Source organism: Molothrus ater, chromosome 4 (genome assembly GCF_012460135.2).
Source record: "Molothrus ater isolate BHLD 08-10-18 breed brown headed cowbird chromosome 4, BPBGC_Mater_1.1, whole genome shotgun sequence".
In the NCBI taxonomy this organism is placed as follows: Eukaryota; Metazoa; Chordata; class Aves; order Passeriformes; family Icteridae; genus Molothrus; species Molothrus ater.
The window spans coordinates 50,756,836-50,772,899 of NC_050481.2; the positions used below are offsets into that span (position 1 = coordinate 50,756,836).

Here is a 16,064-nt window from a genome sequence, read left to right on the forward strand (position 1 = left end):
ATCTTTGGACATAGTAAGATGTCTGTAAAGCTGTTCACTTAAGGTTAGAAAAGACTATCATATAAGGAATGTGGTCCAGAACTGGATGATATATTTCTAGTAAAATATATAAAAAACACTGCTTGATTTCTGTTATGTGCTAAAAACAAAACTGTTACTTGATGCTATTACTTCTGTGGATTTGTGTTTAGGAATTGCTCTGGGACTATTCAAAGGGTACTTAACTTCTTTCAAAGATCTTGAATTTGAGACCTTTACATGTATTTGGAGATATCAGAAATGCATTACTTTTAAATAGATTTAAATATCTAGAGGAAAAAGCACTATATGTAATGGTTTGGAAAGGGGCTTTTGTGGGCAAAATAAATAACCAGACAAGGGGTAGCAGTGAATTAGAGTACAGCTTGCTCAGATGCAGTGAGATTTTGTTTCACCAGAGTGAAATACTATTGAAAAAAGACACTTCTAGAGTAATTTGATGCCCTTAGCTATACTAAAGTACTTTGAAAATATTACTGGAGTATTTCAAGACAGCATATATGTATTTTAAACCAAAATTTTTTACAGGAACATTTGGATCACATTCCCTGTGCTAATTTGTCAGGCTGCTGTCTTCCTTTTCTACACAGTATTTTACGATACCTAAATTTGTGTATTTGTTGCTGTACTGTATGTTGCACATATACCATTTATGAAGTAAGCAGGTTATTATTTCAGTGGTGCTCCCTGCAGTCTTCCAAGCTAATTTTGCTAGCTTCATACATACTATGAATAGAACTTCCAATCCCTCCCTTCCCCCTCAACCTCTCCCCTGCCCCCAATACATTTTGTGATCTGGCTCTTTCAGAGCAAACAGTTGAAATATTCATGATATTCCAATCGCATAAAGCAAACCTAATTCATTTGGACTACTCATCATTAAAGTATATTGATCTTAGTCCAGTCAAATGTCTGAACATAGTGAATGAGACTGAGAGAAACTTTATTACTTCACCTCCTTGTGTTCATGTATTTGTAAGATGTTACATTAATAATGCATGCAAAGATGCTCAAACACACATTTTCTTAATTACTCAGTACCCTTGACAATGTCAAGCTTAAACACCACACCTTAATGGAATAGATTGTAAATTACCAAGCATTTTTTTCTTAAAAACATGGCAAGCATGGAATAGCAGTGGTGATGATTTGCCTCTTCAGTGAAAAACCATATTTAGGCTCTCTGGTTTCTGCTTACATAACTTGTAATGCTGTAATTCTTTCCCATTGATCTGGCTTCCAGAAGGTGCCAGATCATGCCACATGTCTCACCTCAGTCTTTAAGCTGTCTGGAATAAAGTATCTCAGAACTAGCAGTCATGATTTAGGAATCTCGATCATCAGTTTGTTTGGATTGGTTGTTGGGAGCTAATTGGATATCTGTCCTTCTAACACCTCCATTGGTACAGATTCTCATTATTTTTATTTACACCGCCTTGTCAACGTGGATGTTCTCTCTTATTTGGCATTGCTGTACCATCAACCAACATAGGAATGACATTGGGAAAACCAACGTACAGAGAAGAATGAAGCTACTGCTTAACTAACTGTTTTTGACTAACTTTTTTTTCTTGTTTAGAAGAAAGAAATGACTGGGTTAATACAATGCTCAATGCCTTGAAATTGATGTCTGATAATAACTCTCAGTCTCGAACTTCTGTCATCCCTGAGAAAAGTGGATATCTTGAGCTGAAAGGATACAAAACCAAAATCTTTATTCTACTTCAGGGGAGTACTGTATGGATCTGCAAAAATGAGCAGGTAAATTTTTCATGTGCTTTTTTGTGAATGAAAGCTTATAAAGATGGTTTTAACTAGTGAGTTGGAAATTGATGGCTCTTTGTGAATAGGTGCATTTCAATATAAATGCATATCTCATTATATGTAGTGCTTTATTGCTGAAATTCTCAGAAGGCTTCACAAAGCAGGCAAAGAATCATTATGTCTGTTGTACAATAGAAAAAAAATGAATATATAGTGAGGTGAAGTGAAAAGCTCTGAGTGTCAAAACATGTTAGTGTCAGGGCTGGGATTAATTCACTCTCAAAATGTGGGCCATAAGCACTCAACTTAATCAGAAGACTTATTTTGTGCAGTGGTTTCAGTGTTTTATAATACACTGCCCTGGAAAGTGTGCTATACAGAAATACATTGTGGTATTTAACTGATACTTCAGGGAAATGTTCAGAAATGATGTTCTTTTGTTTCCAAGAATAGAGACTGGCCAGATTCTGTTGTGCACTGTAATACTTAAAACAAATTAGGTATTAAAAAATGTGAAGTAGGCCTGTCTTTTCATCTTCCAAAATCTAGCGCTTTTAGTTTTGTTTTGGGCATGACTATATGATAATATAAAGTGGAATTCTCTAGGGTGCTGTAGGCAGGGAATAAATGGGGATAGTTGGGTTCAATGAATAATTGTGTGAACTAGTGGAAAAAAAATCTATTGACATTAAATGGCAGGTGCTATTTTTTGTGAGGAAATTCACTACCCTCAAGTAGCTGGAACCTGGGATGGCATTGGGGGAGGTGTTTTTACATTCTTGCCTTGTTCTTTCAAAGTTGTCTACAGGCAAATCCCTGTCTCAGATGTGTCTCTTGGAGTTGATCTCACTTCCTCTCCTGTTACCCTCTCTGTGAAATTATTTAGGTGTGCTTGAGGGTCCACTTAATGTTTGATATAAAATCTTATCATTCTTTCCCAGGCTATGGCAGGAAACTAGAGACTGAGGAAGACCTGTTTTTCTTTCTACTTACTGTACTTCAAGGAAGTTTTAGTAGTTAGGTACATTCTTTGAGGTCAGTCAACAGCCAGCAAATCAAGAATGTTGTAATTGGGTTTGCATGGCAAACCTGAGGAGGGAGGAGTGGCAGAGACAAAGTGTGACGAACTGACTACAACCCCCCATTCCCCATCACCCGAAGGTGCTGAGTGGGGAGGAGATAGCGAAAATCAGGGGCAAAGTTAAGACCATTAAGAAGGGAGGGGTGGGGGAAAGGTATTTTAAGATTTCATGTTATTTCTCATTGTTCTGCTCTGTTGGATGGGTAATAGAAAATAAAGATTAAACTAATTTGCCCAAGTTGAATCTGCTTTGCCAGTGACAGTAATTGGTGAGTGATCTCACCTTGTCCTTACCTCGTCCCTCAATACTTCTATTTTCTCTCTCCTGTCCAGTTGAGGGAGAGGGGGAGTGATAGAGCAACTTTGATGGGCATCTTCCATCCAGTATGTCAACCCACCACAAACATGATGCAGTTCATAGGTTTCTGCTGCTCTGTAACTATAAAAAACCTCCATAAATTATTTAGATATGTAAAATGGTACCAAAAGTGTATTTGCTGTGTGTCATTTGAATTTAAACCCGCAGTATATGTTTTGCTGAATGATCATCAGGGAGAAAAATTGGTCTTCATAGCTGAACACAGTACTCTTTATATACACTGAAATCTTTAGGCCTGATTATTGTAATGAATAGGTGACCTGTCAGTTTATTTAAGTTCACAGCTCATGTTTAAGGAGGAACAAAACCAAGATGCAAACACCACCCCTCCTTTCTGAGATCCTGTATTTCACTGAAGTGCTCTTGCACTTAGAAGAATGAAGTTGACTGACTTCATAGTTGTTGCTTGTGGGACTCACACCATGAGTGTGCTCAGTGTTACTCTTCTGTCATTGCACTTCCAGGTATTTTATCTGAGAGGGTCTGTGGAAAGCATTCTCATCCATGAAAATCTTTTTGTAGACGTTCATTGTTAACAATCCACTTTTCCTTTCAGGACTTATGCTTTTTGAATCTTATGCCCCTGAATATTTTTGAATGTGAATGTTCTGAACTTTTTTGATTGAGGAGTAAAGATATCCAGACTTGTAAAGGAATTTCTCCTCCAGTGTGATAGGTCATTTGAAATTAGTTATGTCCCTCTTGAGTATTGCAGTACCAGGCATCAAGTTTTGCTTTTTCCCTTTGTTCTTACTCTGCTTGAATATAACTGTTGGGAGCATCTCTCTTGCCTCCAGTTATGCTTCGAACTTCCTCTGTTTACATGGGGCATTCCCAGCTCTGCCTGCTGTGCTGAGTCAGTTTTTCGGACTGTATGTTGATACAAAACAGAGCCATTTACTCTTGAAAGGTTCTCAATTGCTCTTTTCTGTGTTTTCAGAGTGCAGATTATATGATTCAGATACCCTAAGACTGCTCCCCTCTCCCAAATCTGTTTCTACAGATTTTTAAAATATTTTTTTGTGTGTGTACATGTGTGTTGGTTCTATTGCTTGTGCTGCTGTGTGGCAGGTTGTATCTGCTCTGCTCTTTCAACACCATGCATTTCAGAATTACTTTATCTGATCATGAAAGCACATCCTTTTACAGCCATTTTCCTAGATGTTTATTCCCTTCTAATACATGGATGCTCTGCAAAGATCACTGACTGCAGTGCAGCAGAAGGCAAACCAAAATCAAGCCCTGAAACAGAATGGTTAGAAGTGCTGCCAGCCTGTTAACTCCTCCTGAGTGTATGAATATTGTAAATAATAGTGCAAAACTATCTTCTTCCCAAAGCCTACTTATCTAAACCCCAGAAAATTAAAATGGTCCTAAGATATTTCTTTGCAGATTCTGCATTTGAACAGTATCCTTTCTTCATGCAGTTTCTGGATGCTTGTGAATCAAAAGAAATACCTTCTGTCTTTGGGCTTTCAAAGTCTGCAATTCTTTGACTACTTCTGGTGTTTTAATTTCAAGTCGGAAAACAGAATGATTTTTACTGCAGTACTGAAGAAAACCGTCACAATACAGCACTGATCCATTAGAGGGCGCTGTTGATACAGAAATCCTTCAATGCCTCAAGTTTGCAGTTGAGCTGGTAATTATTAGGCAAATCTGTCCAAGGATGTCCTCAAATCCTGTTCATATTGGAATTCACATCCATACCAGGCTCCTGGAGAGCCTTAGAGGGGTTTATTATAACTGCAGTGCTAAAAGACACCTATTTAGCCTTCTTACAATGTTGAAATGAGATTGGATCGAGCTTATTCATTGATTTCTAATAAACTTGATAGAGGAGAGTCTGCTGTTACTTTAAAAAAAAATCTTTAGTGTTAAAAGTGGAGAAGATCCTAAGCCAAATGCCAAATTGTAACTTTACCGCCATGAACTTTGTGAAGTTCAGATTGAGATCAGAACATCATGTCTCAGGCCTCTTTCTAGTTAAAAAGTGATTGGTTTAGCTTGAACTTGTGGCAGTGATATAGTGCTAGTATGAAACCATCAATTTCTTTGACTCATGTAGTGTAAATTTCTTAAACTTCCTCTCTTGAGCAGAAGTGAAAAGTAAATCGTACTGGATCAATTTGTTCAACCTGCAGCTTGCTGAAATTCCCATTTCTGTTTCATTCGTGCTTAAATAAAAAAAATGTAATCTGATCATTCATGGCAGTTCAAATATTGGCTTGAAATGTCAGTCTGCAGTGGCAGTGCCAACCTTCCCTTGGTTACCATCAGAAGGAGTCTGACAAATGCTTGTCTGGTCTGCTTGAATTTATCTCCTTTGTGAGGCTATATTTAAGATTTACTGGTCTCTAACATCAGGGAGAGCCTAGGAGTCATAGTGTTTGTGCTAGAATTTGGCTTTGAAAAGAAAAATTAGGATAATCTTGTTACTGCTTTGGGTGATTAGATATATTTAGCTGGGATATTTGAGGAAACTTTGGCAAATATAAAGATGGGGGACTGGTATGGCTGTGTGCCGTAATAATTTGTGACATGTTTTCTCCATGCCTGACTCCAAGTTCAAGCTACAGGGGTGATGAGTATGCTCTCTGTTATGTGTAAACAATAATATACATTACTTATTAAAAACCACTTGTTTTATTTTGGCTCAATGTTCCTATTGATTTCAGAGGGTGTTTTGTTTTGAGAAAGATTTGAATGATGTACTCTGTGGCAGATGGAAATGTTTATTCATGTTGAATGAACCAGTAAGGGTGCCTAGTAATTTTAATGTCTTCTGTAATGCTAATGGTGCATTTAAAGCAAAACTGGACAATACCAAAGAATGTATTATGAGAAAGGATATTAAATAGGCAGAAAATGGCAAAGGGAGGGATAATGTAGAGAAATTACACAAAGATAGCTGAAAGGACAAGCCAAAGCTGATGCTTGAGATTGGCATCTTGAAAGAGAGGAAGTGATGTGAATGTCAGTGGAAGGAAGCAGAAGGGATGCATGAATCTCTGTCTGCATAAGAGCAGAGATATGTCCTTATCTCTGGTAAGAAATACAGGCTTAAAGGGGAGCATTTTTGAGCAACCTGATCTAGTGAAAAAGATGCCCCTGTTGGATACATGTTTCAGGGGGATTGCATTAGATAATTTTTAAAGGTCCCCTCTTACCCAAACCATTCTGTGATACTATGAAATATGTATTGACGTACATACATACAATGCCAGAGACTTTGTGGTTGGGGTTCATGGTCAGACTTGGAAGTCTTTTGGTATACAACAATGGGAATTTATAATGATACTCTGCAAAGATGATTGTTTATTAAGAAATATTCTGGTTTTACCTGGGGAAAATGGTATCCTGATTAATAACCAAGAACATGATGAGTGAGGTAGAAATCCTTTTTAAAAAAAAAAAGTATCTCTTAAGAACAGTCAAAAGTGTTTAACAATGGAAGGTTAACAAAGAAGAACACTTTAAATGAAGTCCTGAAGATGAGTAATAATGATGGGTTGTCATGCTAAAGCATCATGAGAAATTCTTTTTAATGTATGTGGGTTCTTTGATGTATCATCATGGTTATATTTGTGACTATAATGAGTACAAGGTGATGGAAACAGCAATACAAGAAAAAACTGGGGAGGGGAGTTGAATGCAAGTTGAGCAGCAAGGAAAATACTTAAAAATTTTGAGATCTAATGAGGAACCCTGAGAAAAGCAACTGAGTTCTGAAAAGGATGCTAGGGAAAAAGATAGGGGAGTAAAGGCAGCAAAAGGAAGCAGGAGGAGGAATAACCTTTAGATGGAAAAACCCTTTAGATGGCTGATAGAGAAGGAGGGAGAAATGCCTGGTTTGTATGGGGTAGGGCAGTGGAAGGAGGAATTACTGAGAATGAGACAACAAGAAGTGCAATCCTTGTAATTGTGTTTCTCCTGTTCCCCATTCTCATTCCACATCCTCATCTCCCTTGCCCCAAGAACATCTGTGCTTTTAGAGATTCTATGATGAAAAACTGTTGTTTGTAATAACTGGGAAACTCTAAAGAAACTGTGATGTACAGACCGTGTACAAACTTTGTTACAAACATGGTTATAACTGAGCTTGTCCTGGAACACCTTAAATAGGTGGAGGTAACAGAAAATTTTGCTTTTTGTTTTTTGATTCATTCCAGCTTTTCTCTTTTTCATAACAATATAAATCTGTAGGAAATATTGAAAAGCAAAAACAGAACAACCCAAAAATATACCAAGAGGGAAAGACTAATAGGAAGAAGTATTTTAAGGCAAAATACACTGATACATTGGTGACTTGTAGTAGAATTGAATGATCCAGCCTCTTTTAAATATAGTTGTTTGCATCAAGCTGTAGTTGGGATGATAGATTAAGGTCAGATCCCTAATTTTCTAGCAGTTCCTTGCAAAAAATTCTTTCCGATTTTCCACACTCAAAAATATAGCAGCGATCAATTGCTGTACATGACATAAGAAACAACTGAACAGGAAATAACTTGAATGGTGTAAGAAAGCTTTAAATCTTTTGTTCTTGTTTGTTATAATACAAAATTAATGATTACAAGAAATCGTGTTGAGTGGGGAAAAGGTTTGTTGTTTTTATGATAATTACTTCTTCAGTTTTAAACTAATTACACCCCTACTTCAAAAAAGATTAAAAAATAGATTTAAAATAATATGCTGCTAAAGTGGCTCAATCAGAGAAGACAAATGTGTCAATGACCACCTTTATAGGGAAGATTTGCATTTTACATTCAAAAATAATTTTGTGTGATGTTGTTCTAGATTGTGGAAAATATTAGAGAACACAGGGAAGAGCATAAACAGGACTTGTATAAAAAAAAATTTAAGAGTTAGTGTTAAGTTCTTCTACATGCAGCTAAACTTTGGCTCTGAGGATTTTTTTCTACTCATTTGTTTTTATGCTAGATCTTGTTGAGATGTAAGTACACCTAAAGTAGTCATGAAACATGGTAAAAAGCATAATGCTTCCACAATGAAAAAAGCTTCCTGGTAATCTGATTTGGAGTAAAGTTGTCAGTTTTCAGTAGTGCTCCATCAAGCTTTATGGATGACTAATACGTATTTAGCCAGCTACCTTAATCACTTAAAAATTAACAGTGAATAAAATTGGGGTTTTTTTGAGTATATTGAAGATTTTACATAGTGGTAGAGCACACGCATAAGCAGTAGAAGAAGGTTTCAGGTCTATTTGCCATAAGGCTGTTAGAAAATTAATGCAATGTTGGGGAAATCCATTTACTTCTAAGAGTACTGAAATTTCCTAAGACGGTTGTCCATCACTGTATAATGTTGCTTGTTTTTAAGAACTGCTAGCTTGGCTTCAACTCCCATGGTAAAAGAATGTATTGGATCAAAAGCCCGAAATAGAGGAACCAGAGCATGGTTATGGGAATTTCCTTTTATAATTGTAGACTGGCGTTTATCTTTTTATTTTAAATCAGACATGAAAGTTATTTCTGCATTCAGTTAATCCAAAAGGTTGTATAATCAGCATATATCTGTATATATACACAGTTAAATAACAAAGTCTTCTTTTTTGTATGTGTGTGCAAGAAGAAGGTTTGAGGCGACAGTGAAACTGAAAAAGAAAGTATTTTTCAAGAGCACTTGGATCTCTCTTCTTTCAATAGTTTGATATACTGTTGAGTTAAATGCAGCTAGAACACTATTTGATTTCTGTTTAATTGTAAACATATTAGTCAGCTCTCATAGGAAACATACTGAAAAACTTTGCTTTGCATTTCTCTTTTAAATTGAAGGCAATGTAAAACAAATTTTCCCCATTCCTCTATTATTTCTATGCATTTGTTGCATTTGGTTTAGTTTACTGGTTACTTTCTTTCCTCAGCCTTTTTTTCCTGTACTTTATTTCAAATATTAAGCTAATTAGCATAGCTAAAATATTAATACTTACATAAAATTACATGGCTGTTACAGCAGTGAAGACCAGAGCATTTCTGAGGCAGTGTAGACAACATATCTTCACAGAAATATTTGTTCCACAAACTTAGGTGCAAACATATGTTAAGATCATCCTAGAATCATCATAAAATGGCTTGTGTTGGAAGGGACCTCAAAGGTCCTCTAGTTCCAGCCTTCCTGCCATGGACAGGGATGCCACCCTCTAGACCAGGGTGCTCAAAGACCCAACCAACCTACACAGCCTTGAAGGCTTCTAGGGATGGAGCCATCCACAGCTTCTCTGGGCAACCTGTTCCAGCGCCTCACCACTTTCACGATAAAGAATTTCTTTCTAATATCTAATGTAAACCTACTTTCTTTCAGTTTGGATCCATTCCCCCTTGTTGTGTCACTACATGCTGTTGTAAAAAGTCCTTCTCCATCCTTTAGGCTGCAGATAGAGTCACCCTACAGCCTTCTTCAGGCTGAACAAACTCAATTCTCTCAGCCTTTCCTCATAGGAGAGGTGGTTCACCTCTCTAACCAGCTTGGTGGCCCTCCTCTAATGGGTCTGTGTCCTTCCTGTGCTGGAACCCCAGAGCTGGCTGCAGCCCTGCAGGTGGGGTCTCACCAGAGCAGAGCAGAGGGGCAGAATCCCCTCCCTCCCCTGCTGCCCACGGGGCTCTGGATGCAGCCCAGGACACCTTTGGCTCTCTGGGCTGGGAGTGCCCATGGCTGGGTCATGTCTAGCCTCTCACCCACCAGCATCACCAAATCCTCCCTGGCAGGGCTGCTCTGGGTCTGTTCATCCCCAGCCTCTGTTGATACTGGGGGTTGTCCTGATGCAGATGTAACACCCTGCACTTGATCTCATTAAATCTCATAAGATTACCATATGCCCACTTCTCAAGTTTGTCCAGACCCCTCTGGAGACCATCCTGTCTCTTGGGAGTTTCAACTGCACCACTCAACTTGATGTCATCCTCAAATTTACTGAGGGTGTATTTGATCTCTTCATCTATGTCAATAATGAAGATATTAAGTAACCCTGGTACCAGTGCAGACCCCTGAGGGGCACCACTTGCCATTGATGTCTGGTGGGTGTCTGAGCCATTGACCAGTACCCTCTCAATGTGACTTTGCAACCAATTTGTTATCAGCTGAACAGTCCACTCACCAAATCAGGGTCCCTGCAGTTTAGAGAAGAGATGTTGTGGGGGCCTGTTTCAAAGGCTTTACAGAAACTCAGAAAAATGACATCTGTGACATTTCTCTTGTCCACCAATGTAGCTATTCCATCATGGAACGCCAGTAGGTTACTTAGGCAAGACTTTCCCTTGATGAAGGCAAGCTGGCTGTCTCAAATCTCAAGCTTTTCCTCACCTGTTGTCACCAGACTTCCTTGATAGCATATGTGAATTCCATGTCATAATTAGTTAAAAATACCATAACATGCTATTGCAAATTTTTGTTTAGTATATAAATTCTGTTACAAATTTGCCAGGTTTGAAATCCATTACAACTCAAGTAGATGTGGTTTCTGAATTCAGTCTATACTTCCTGTGGCAGAACTCAGACAAGTAATGTCACAGAAGGATGTTTTTCTTTTTTGGTACATTGCCTAACATGAACTAAGTTGTATGGATATCCTTCTGTGCAAGGTAACAGGTTGGGTTATTCTTTTGTCCAGACTGAAGGGGAAAACAAATATTGCCAAAGACTAGGATTTGCCTAATCTATGACAAATATCATCAGATGAGCATTGGCAGTCACTTTATGATGATCAAAGTTTTCTCCCTGGTTGCAAATCTAAATAAAATGGATTAGTGTGCGCCCACAGGAGACCAAAGAACATGTCTGCAATTCATTAATAAGCCTTGTAGCTGACACTGTAATGTTTAGAACTCCAAGCACTTAAAAACAAGTGATTGATCATAATGCATTTAGCTTGCAATAGCTGATCATGCAGGAAATGCACAGTGTTCATAAAAAAACCAATTTTGGCATTCATGGATTTCTGTAGTTATGCAGTGGTGATTTTTGAGATTGGGTGGTTTTACTTCAATCTCTGTTGGAGATCATCAGAGTAAGAACCATCATAACCTTTTGAAAATACCCAGAATTTGTAGTACCCCCTCCCTTTTTTCCTCTTCATACTTTTTCAGCTTCCACCCCTTTTTGTACAAAATGCTTAATTCAACAATAGACACTTGCTCCAAAACTATTCTTTTCTGCACAGTGTGGGCTTGAAATGGTAACAGTAGCTTTGATGGCAGTGCAGAGAGAGTAGGTTAGAGTTTGCTATTGGACTACTAAAATAATTAGGCCATTGGAGTTTTTGTTAGTTATGCAAAGTGAATGGTTTAAAATAAGAATATAGAGATGATCCTTAAAATACTAAGATCCCTAATATCATTGTAGCTCAAGTGACATTTTAATTTTTTTGGGCCATAAATATTTTGTTTTTCTTTGTCTGTGCTAGTTTCTTCATGTTGTTTGGTGCAGTATGGTATTGTTTAGGTAATGAATATTATTTTTGATACTCCACTATCTTATATCTACAAATTTTATTCTAAATAAATGAACCATCCTTATAGTAAAGGAAGAGAATTTATGATTTACAGCTTAGTGTGAATGTGGGGAATACCCCAGTGTGCCTTCTCAGCAATAATTACTGTCCCTAGTTAATAAATTGCTAGGCCAACAAATTTGAACTTAATCAACTCAGACTGAATTCTTACTGCATGAAATACTTCAATGCCGTGGTTATTAAATTAAATTCTCTCTCTTAGGTATTTTGCATACAAAGTAACATCTTTTTAGGGATGGCATGTTTAAATCTCATTCATTAACAATCAATATCTTAGATATACTTCCAAAAAACTTCACTCAAAAGTTACTTCCATCTCAGCATGTGGGTCAGGACCCCTCAGAGATACATCAGAATGATTGATTGATATCTAATGCAGGTGAAAAATCTTACATGCACTGAGGAGTAGAAAAAAATCAAGTTTTGTTACCTTCACTTAGGATGGAAGGTTGTCAAAACACTTGGCTGTGGGCATCCAGCAAACCATTTGAACAGGCCTGGACAATGGTTGAAAGAAAAATATATTGAGGAAAATACATGGAAAGCTATGATTCAGGAAATAAATGTAGAAATAATCTTGCTTGTATTGTGAGTCATGCCTAGTGATGTACACTAGTATGTTTTGTTTTCAAGCAACTTTTATTTGGTTTGTGTTTTTCTTGGTTCTTTTTTTCCTCTTGGTAGACCTTTTTATTGTACCTCTCTGGCATTCTCAATAAAACTACTTTGAAAAAAAAAAGCTGATCCAAATAATACAATGGCTGAGGAGTGTGTTTTACTCATGGAGATAAACACTTTCATTGTTGACTTTGCTTATCCTTTTGGGGATTCTGGTATGCAGTATTTAATTATTACATTACATAGATTTTATGTCCATTTCTTGTTTAAGGTGAGTTAGGCTATTAAAAAATAGTAAAAAAAAACCACCTGCTGCTGTCTGTGGATATGTCTCTATTTCAGTTATCACAAAATTGTTTGTCTTGTACCACCAATGTTTCGAAACTGTAGAGGTTTCTATGCTCTGCAGGCAGAGGGGAATCTATATCCACTGCATTTGCCCACATTTATCCTTGTCTGTGGTTTAAGACCAGTATGCAGACCTGTGTTAGAGAGACAAGAGTGAGGTTTAAAAAGGATTTGAAGCAGAGTGGCTGCATTGGTATAATAAATATGGCTTTGTGTCCTGCTTCCTGGTTCACAATCAGCTTGTCTGGCACTTACTTGAGAGGCTCTGCAGGATGTTGTATGTATGATGCTTTTTCCAGCCAAGGGCTGTTATTCCTTGCCATGGGGTCATAAAGAAGTTCAAAGGCAGATAAAATGACAGCAGTCAGCAACAGCAGCTCAGTTCCTGCAACACAGGAGTAATTGCAGCCCATTATTATAATTGGCTGTCGCTTCTTTCCCCTGAAGGAACTGAGCAGCTGCCAGTTTAGTGGGCTGCAAGAAAACTGATGAGACGGGAGATGGGGGTCATAACAAAAGTTGAGAAACTGATCAAGGCAAAATTCATTAGTCCTGAGTAGCTGTAAGAGAAGAGAAGGAGACAGTGCTGTGACTGGTCATTACCAATGCCCATGTGGGAGATGGATTCTGACTTCCAGGTTGGTTTGTTTCACCTTGCACTTTTTTTTTTTCTCACAGAGATGCAAGGTTGATTCTATGATCTTTCATCTTATTTTATACAAAACAAAGCAACCACAGAGCAGAAGGCAGGAACCTCTTTATGGGGCTTAGCTAGAAAGGGTTGATTTCATCCTGAATAAGTGCATCAGTTGATTTTTCATGTGTGCTGCAGCTAAAAGGGGGATGACCTACAACTTGTTTAATTTAACAACATGTAGATGTTCCTTAGATACTTGCTTATGATAAATACACACAATTAGCAGTGTGAGACATGTGTCTTTATTGGTGTTCTCAGCAATGAATGCTAATGTAGAAATGGTAGCATGATGTAGGAATGAAAGGGTTACATCTGCACACACTGTGTAGATGTAATTTCTATGTTTCAGAAGAAACAAACTGTTTCTTCATCCATCTCTCATTGATGTGGAATGGAATATCAGAAACATATTTCTTAATATGTACAAGTGGAGATGTAGGGGAATTTTACAGGGAGAAGAAAAAGTAAAGGTTAATAGAGTGCACTGTAGATACAAAACCAGAGGATGTTATCACAGTTCTGTGTGATTCTGTGGTGCTCTTCAGGTCTTCTATTTGTGCAGGTCTTTTATCCTCACACCTAAATTTCATTCTCCTGTACTGCATGTAGATCTATTTTAAAATGAACCTGAAGAGGCATGTGCAGATTTTGTTGTAGCTGCTTGTCTTTTTAAATAGAAAAGTTAAAGATGCATTGCATTTTCAGTATTTATGGGGCTGTATAAGGAAAGCTGTTTCTTGTAGGATCTATACACAGATACCTGGGGTGAATTTCCATCTCTTTGAATGGCAGTTGGAGCTTTGCCATTCATGTCAATTGCCAGTTTTTCACTTTAGTGCAGTATTTTGTTTCGTTCCTGAATTCTTCTTCATCCTAGTTTCTTAAATGACACGTTCATGCTGAGAAAATATACCTTCTTGTAAGTTCAGTGTGTTTCCAGATTGCAGCTGCCCATTCCTACTAATTCAGAAGGGTTTTTTGGTAGATTTCCTGTTCTTAAAAATCATTGTAGCATGTTACAACCCTCCTCACCCACAAATGGTACAAAATGCTGCTGCTGGGTTTCTGAATATCCTAAATTGGACTGATTTTGTAATTCTAGTTCTATTTTTACTGTTTGTGACATTCTCTTTTATGTGCTATCTTGATAGATTCATTGCAATTTTGATGCAACTTGTGTGTGCTGAGATGCATCTGCATGGTTTCAGTTCTGAGCCAGAATAGCATTTTTATCACCGTGCTTCCCCATGGCATGAAGAGGGTTCAGTTTGCTGCTCTCTAGGTCAGGATGTTGCTGTATGATCAGCCTGTAAATCAGTGCTTCCCTGTTTGCTTTGTTTTTTTTTTTCCATTAACAAATTGCCGCTACAGGTGCTGCTCTTCACTAACCACTGACTTGTAAAAGGCATCTTGACTAATCTGAACATAGCAATACGTGTTTCACAAATTTTTATTTTTTTATCGCTGTGTGATTTTGAAGGCTATTATAGCACGACATCTGGGAAAGAAAGAAATTGTAGACCAGGCCTGTTGCCCCTACCCAAGAACGTGCTCTGAGGCACGAGTTAACATTGCTGCTGACAAATTTTGTTTTTTCAGTTTCTCATTAAATTCAGGTGAGTGGGATTTATTTCTTGCTTGTAAGGATTTGGGCATGAGTGAGAGACTGGAGAAGTGAAATTAATGTAGAAGACAGGTGGAATCAGTATGCTGCAAAGGAGCCATGTACCTGTAGCTTATTGTAGGTCCTCAAAGACCTTCCTGTATTTTTCAGTGGGTGACAACAGGAAGTTTACTGAAACAAGCAGAAGATAAATGTGTAAATGGAGATAATTTGTTAAAAATTTAATATTTAGTGTTCTTTCTATTAACTAGCTGTCTAGATAGTAACGCAGAGTGTAAAGTTTATTTGAAAGATGTATGTGGAGGGCTCTTTTTTAAGGATTTTGGTTTCTTTCTAACTTCTAATCTGTTGAAGTACATTTTTTTAGAGAATGGTTGTTCCATATTTTTACAATAGTTTGTCCTTTTCTGTTAGATATTAGCCTTTGCTCCTCATTTTGAAGAAAATAATTTCATTGAAAGCTTGAATTTACTTTATTTTTACATAAGGTGCTTTTAGCTCAAAATTTGTGATGGAAGGTGATATTCATTAAAAAATTAGATTACATTCATTGACAAAGGCGTTGTGTTCATTTGGAAGGGTATATTAATTCTACACATGGTCCTGAAACATGAGTATAGTGCAGATATTTTAGAGCCAGATCCTTCTTTAGCTGTCATAGTTGCCCATCTTAGCTTTGATAATTGTAAAATCAAAATTAAAAAAAAAATCACTAAAATCAAATGGCAGTGGCTTTTACAGGGACTCAGAATAAAACTTATTTACAATGGATTTACTAGGAATTCAGTAGTCTCTGTAAGGATTTAATACTGTAAAACTTCAGTATTTAAGTAATGGGAAGTATATAGGTTATTTGTAAACTGTATTAATTCTTGAAACTCTCTTTTATATATTTACTTCTATATTTTTTATGTGACATTACTCCCTTCATGGCATAAAGCCTAGGCAAGTATAAAAGTGAATAGCTGCTAAGCAGTAGCTGTATGT

At 37.3% G+C, this 16,064-nt stretch overlaps 1 protein-coding gene across 1 annotated transcript in view; it reads left to right on the forward strand.

Annotated features, from left to right (window-relative positions):
* Positions 1-16,064, forward strand: part of ARAP2 (ArfGAP with RhoGAP domain, ankyrin repeat and PH domain 2) — a 154,950-nt gene that overhangs the window by 28,172 nt on the left and 110,714 nt on the right. The window contains 1 exon segment of the mRNA XM_054514724.1: positions 1,619-1,800. Within this exon segment, the coding sequence (XP_054370699.1) occupies positions 1,619-1,800 (182 nt within the window).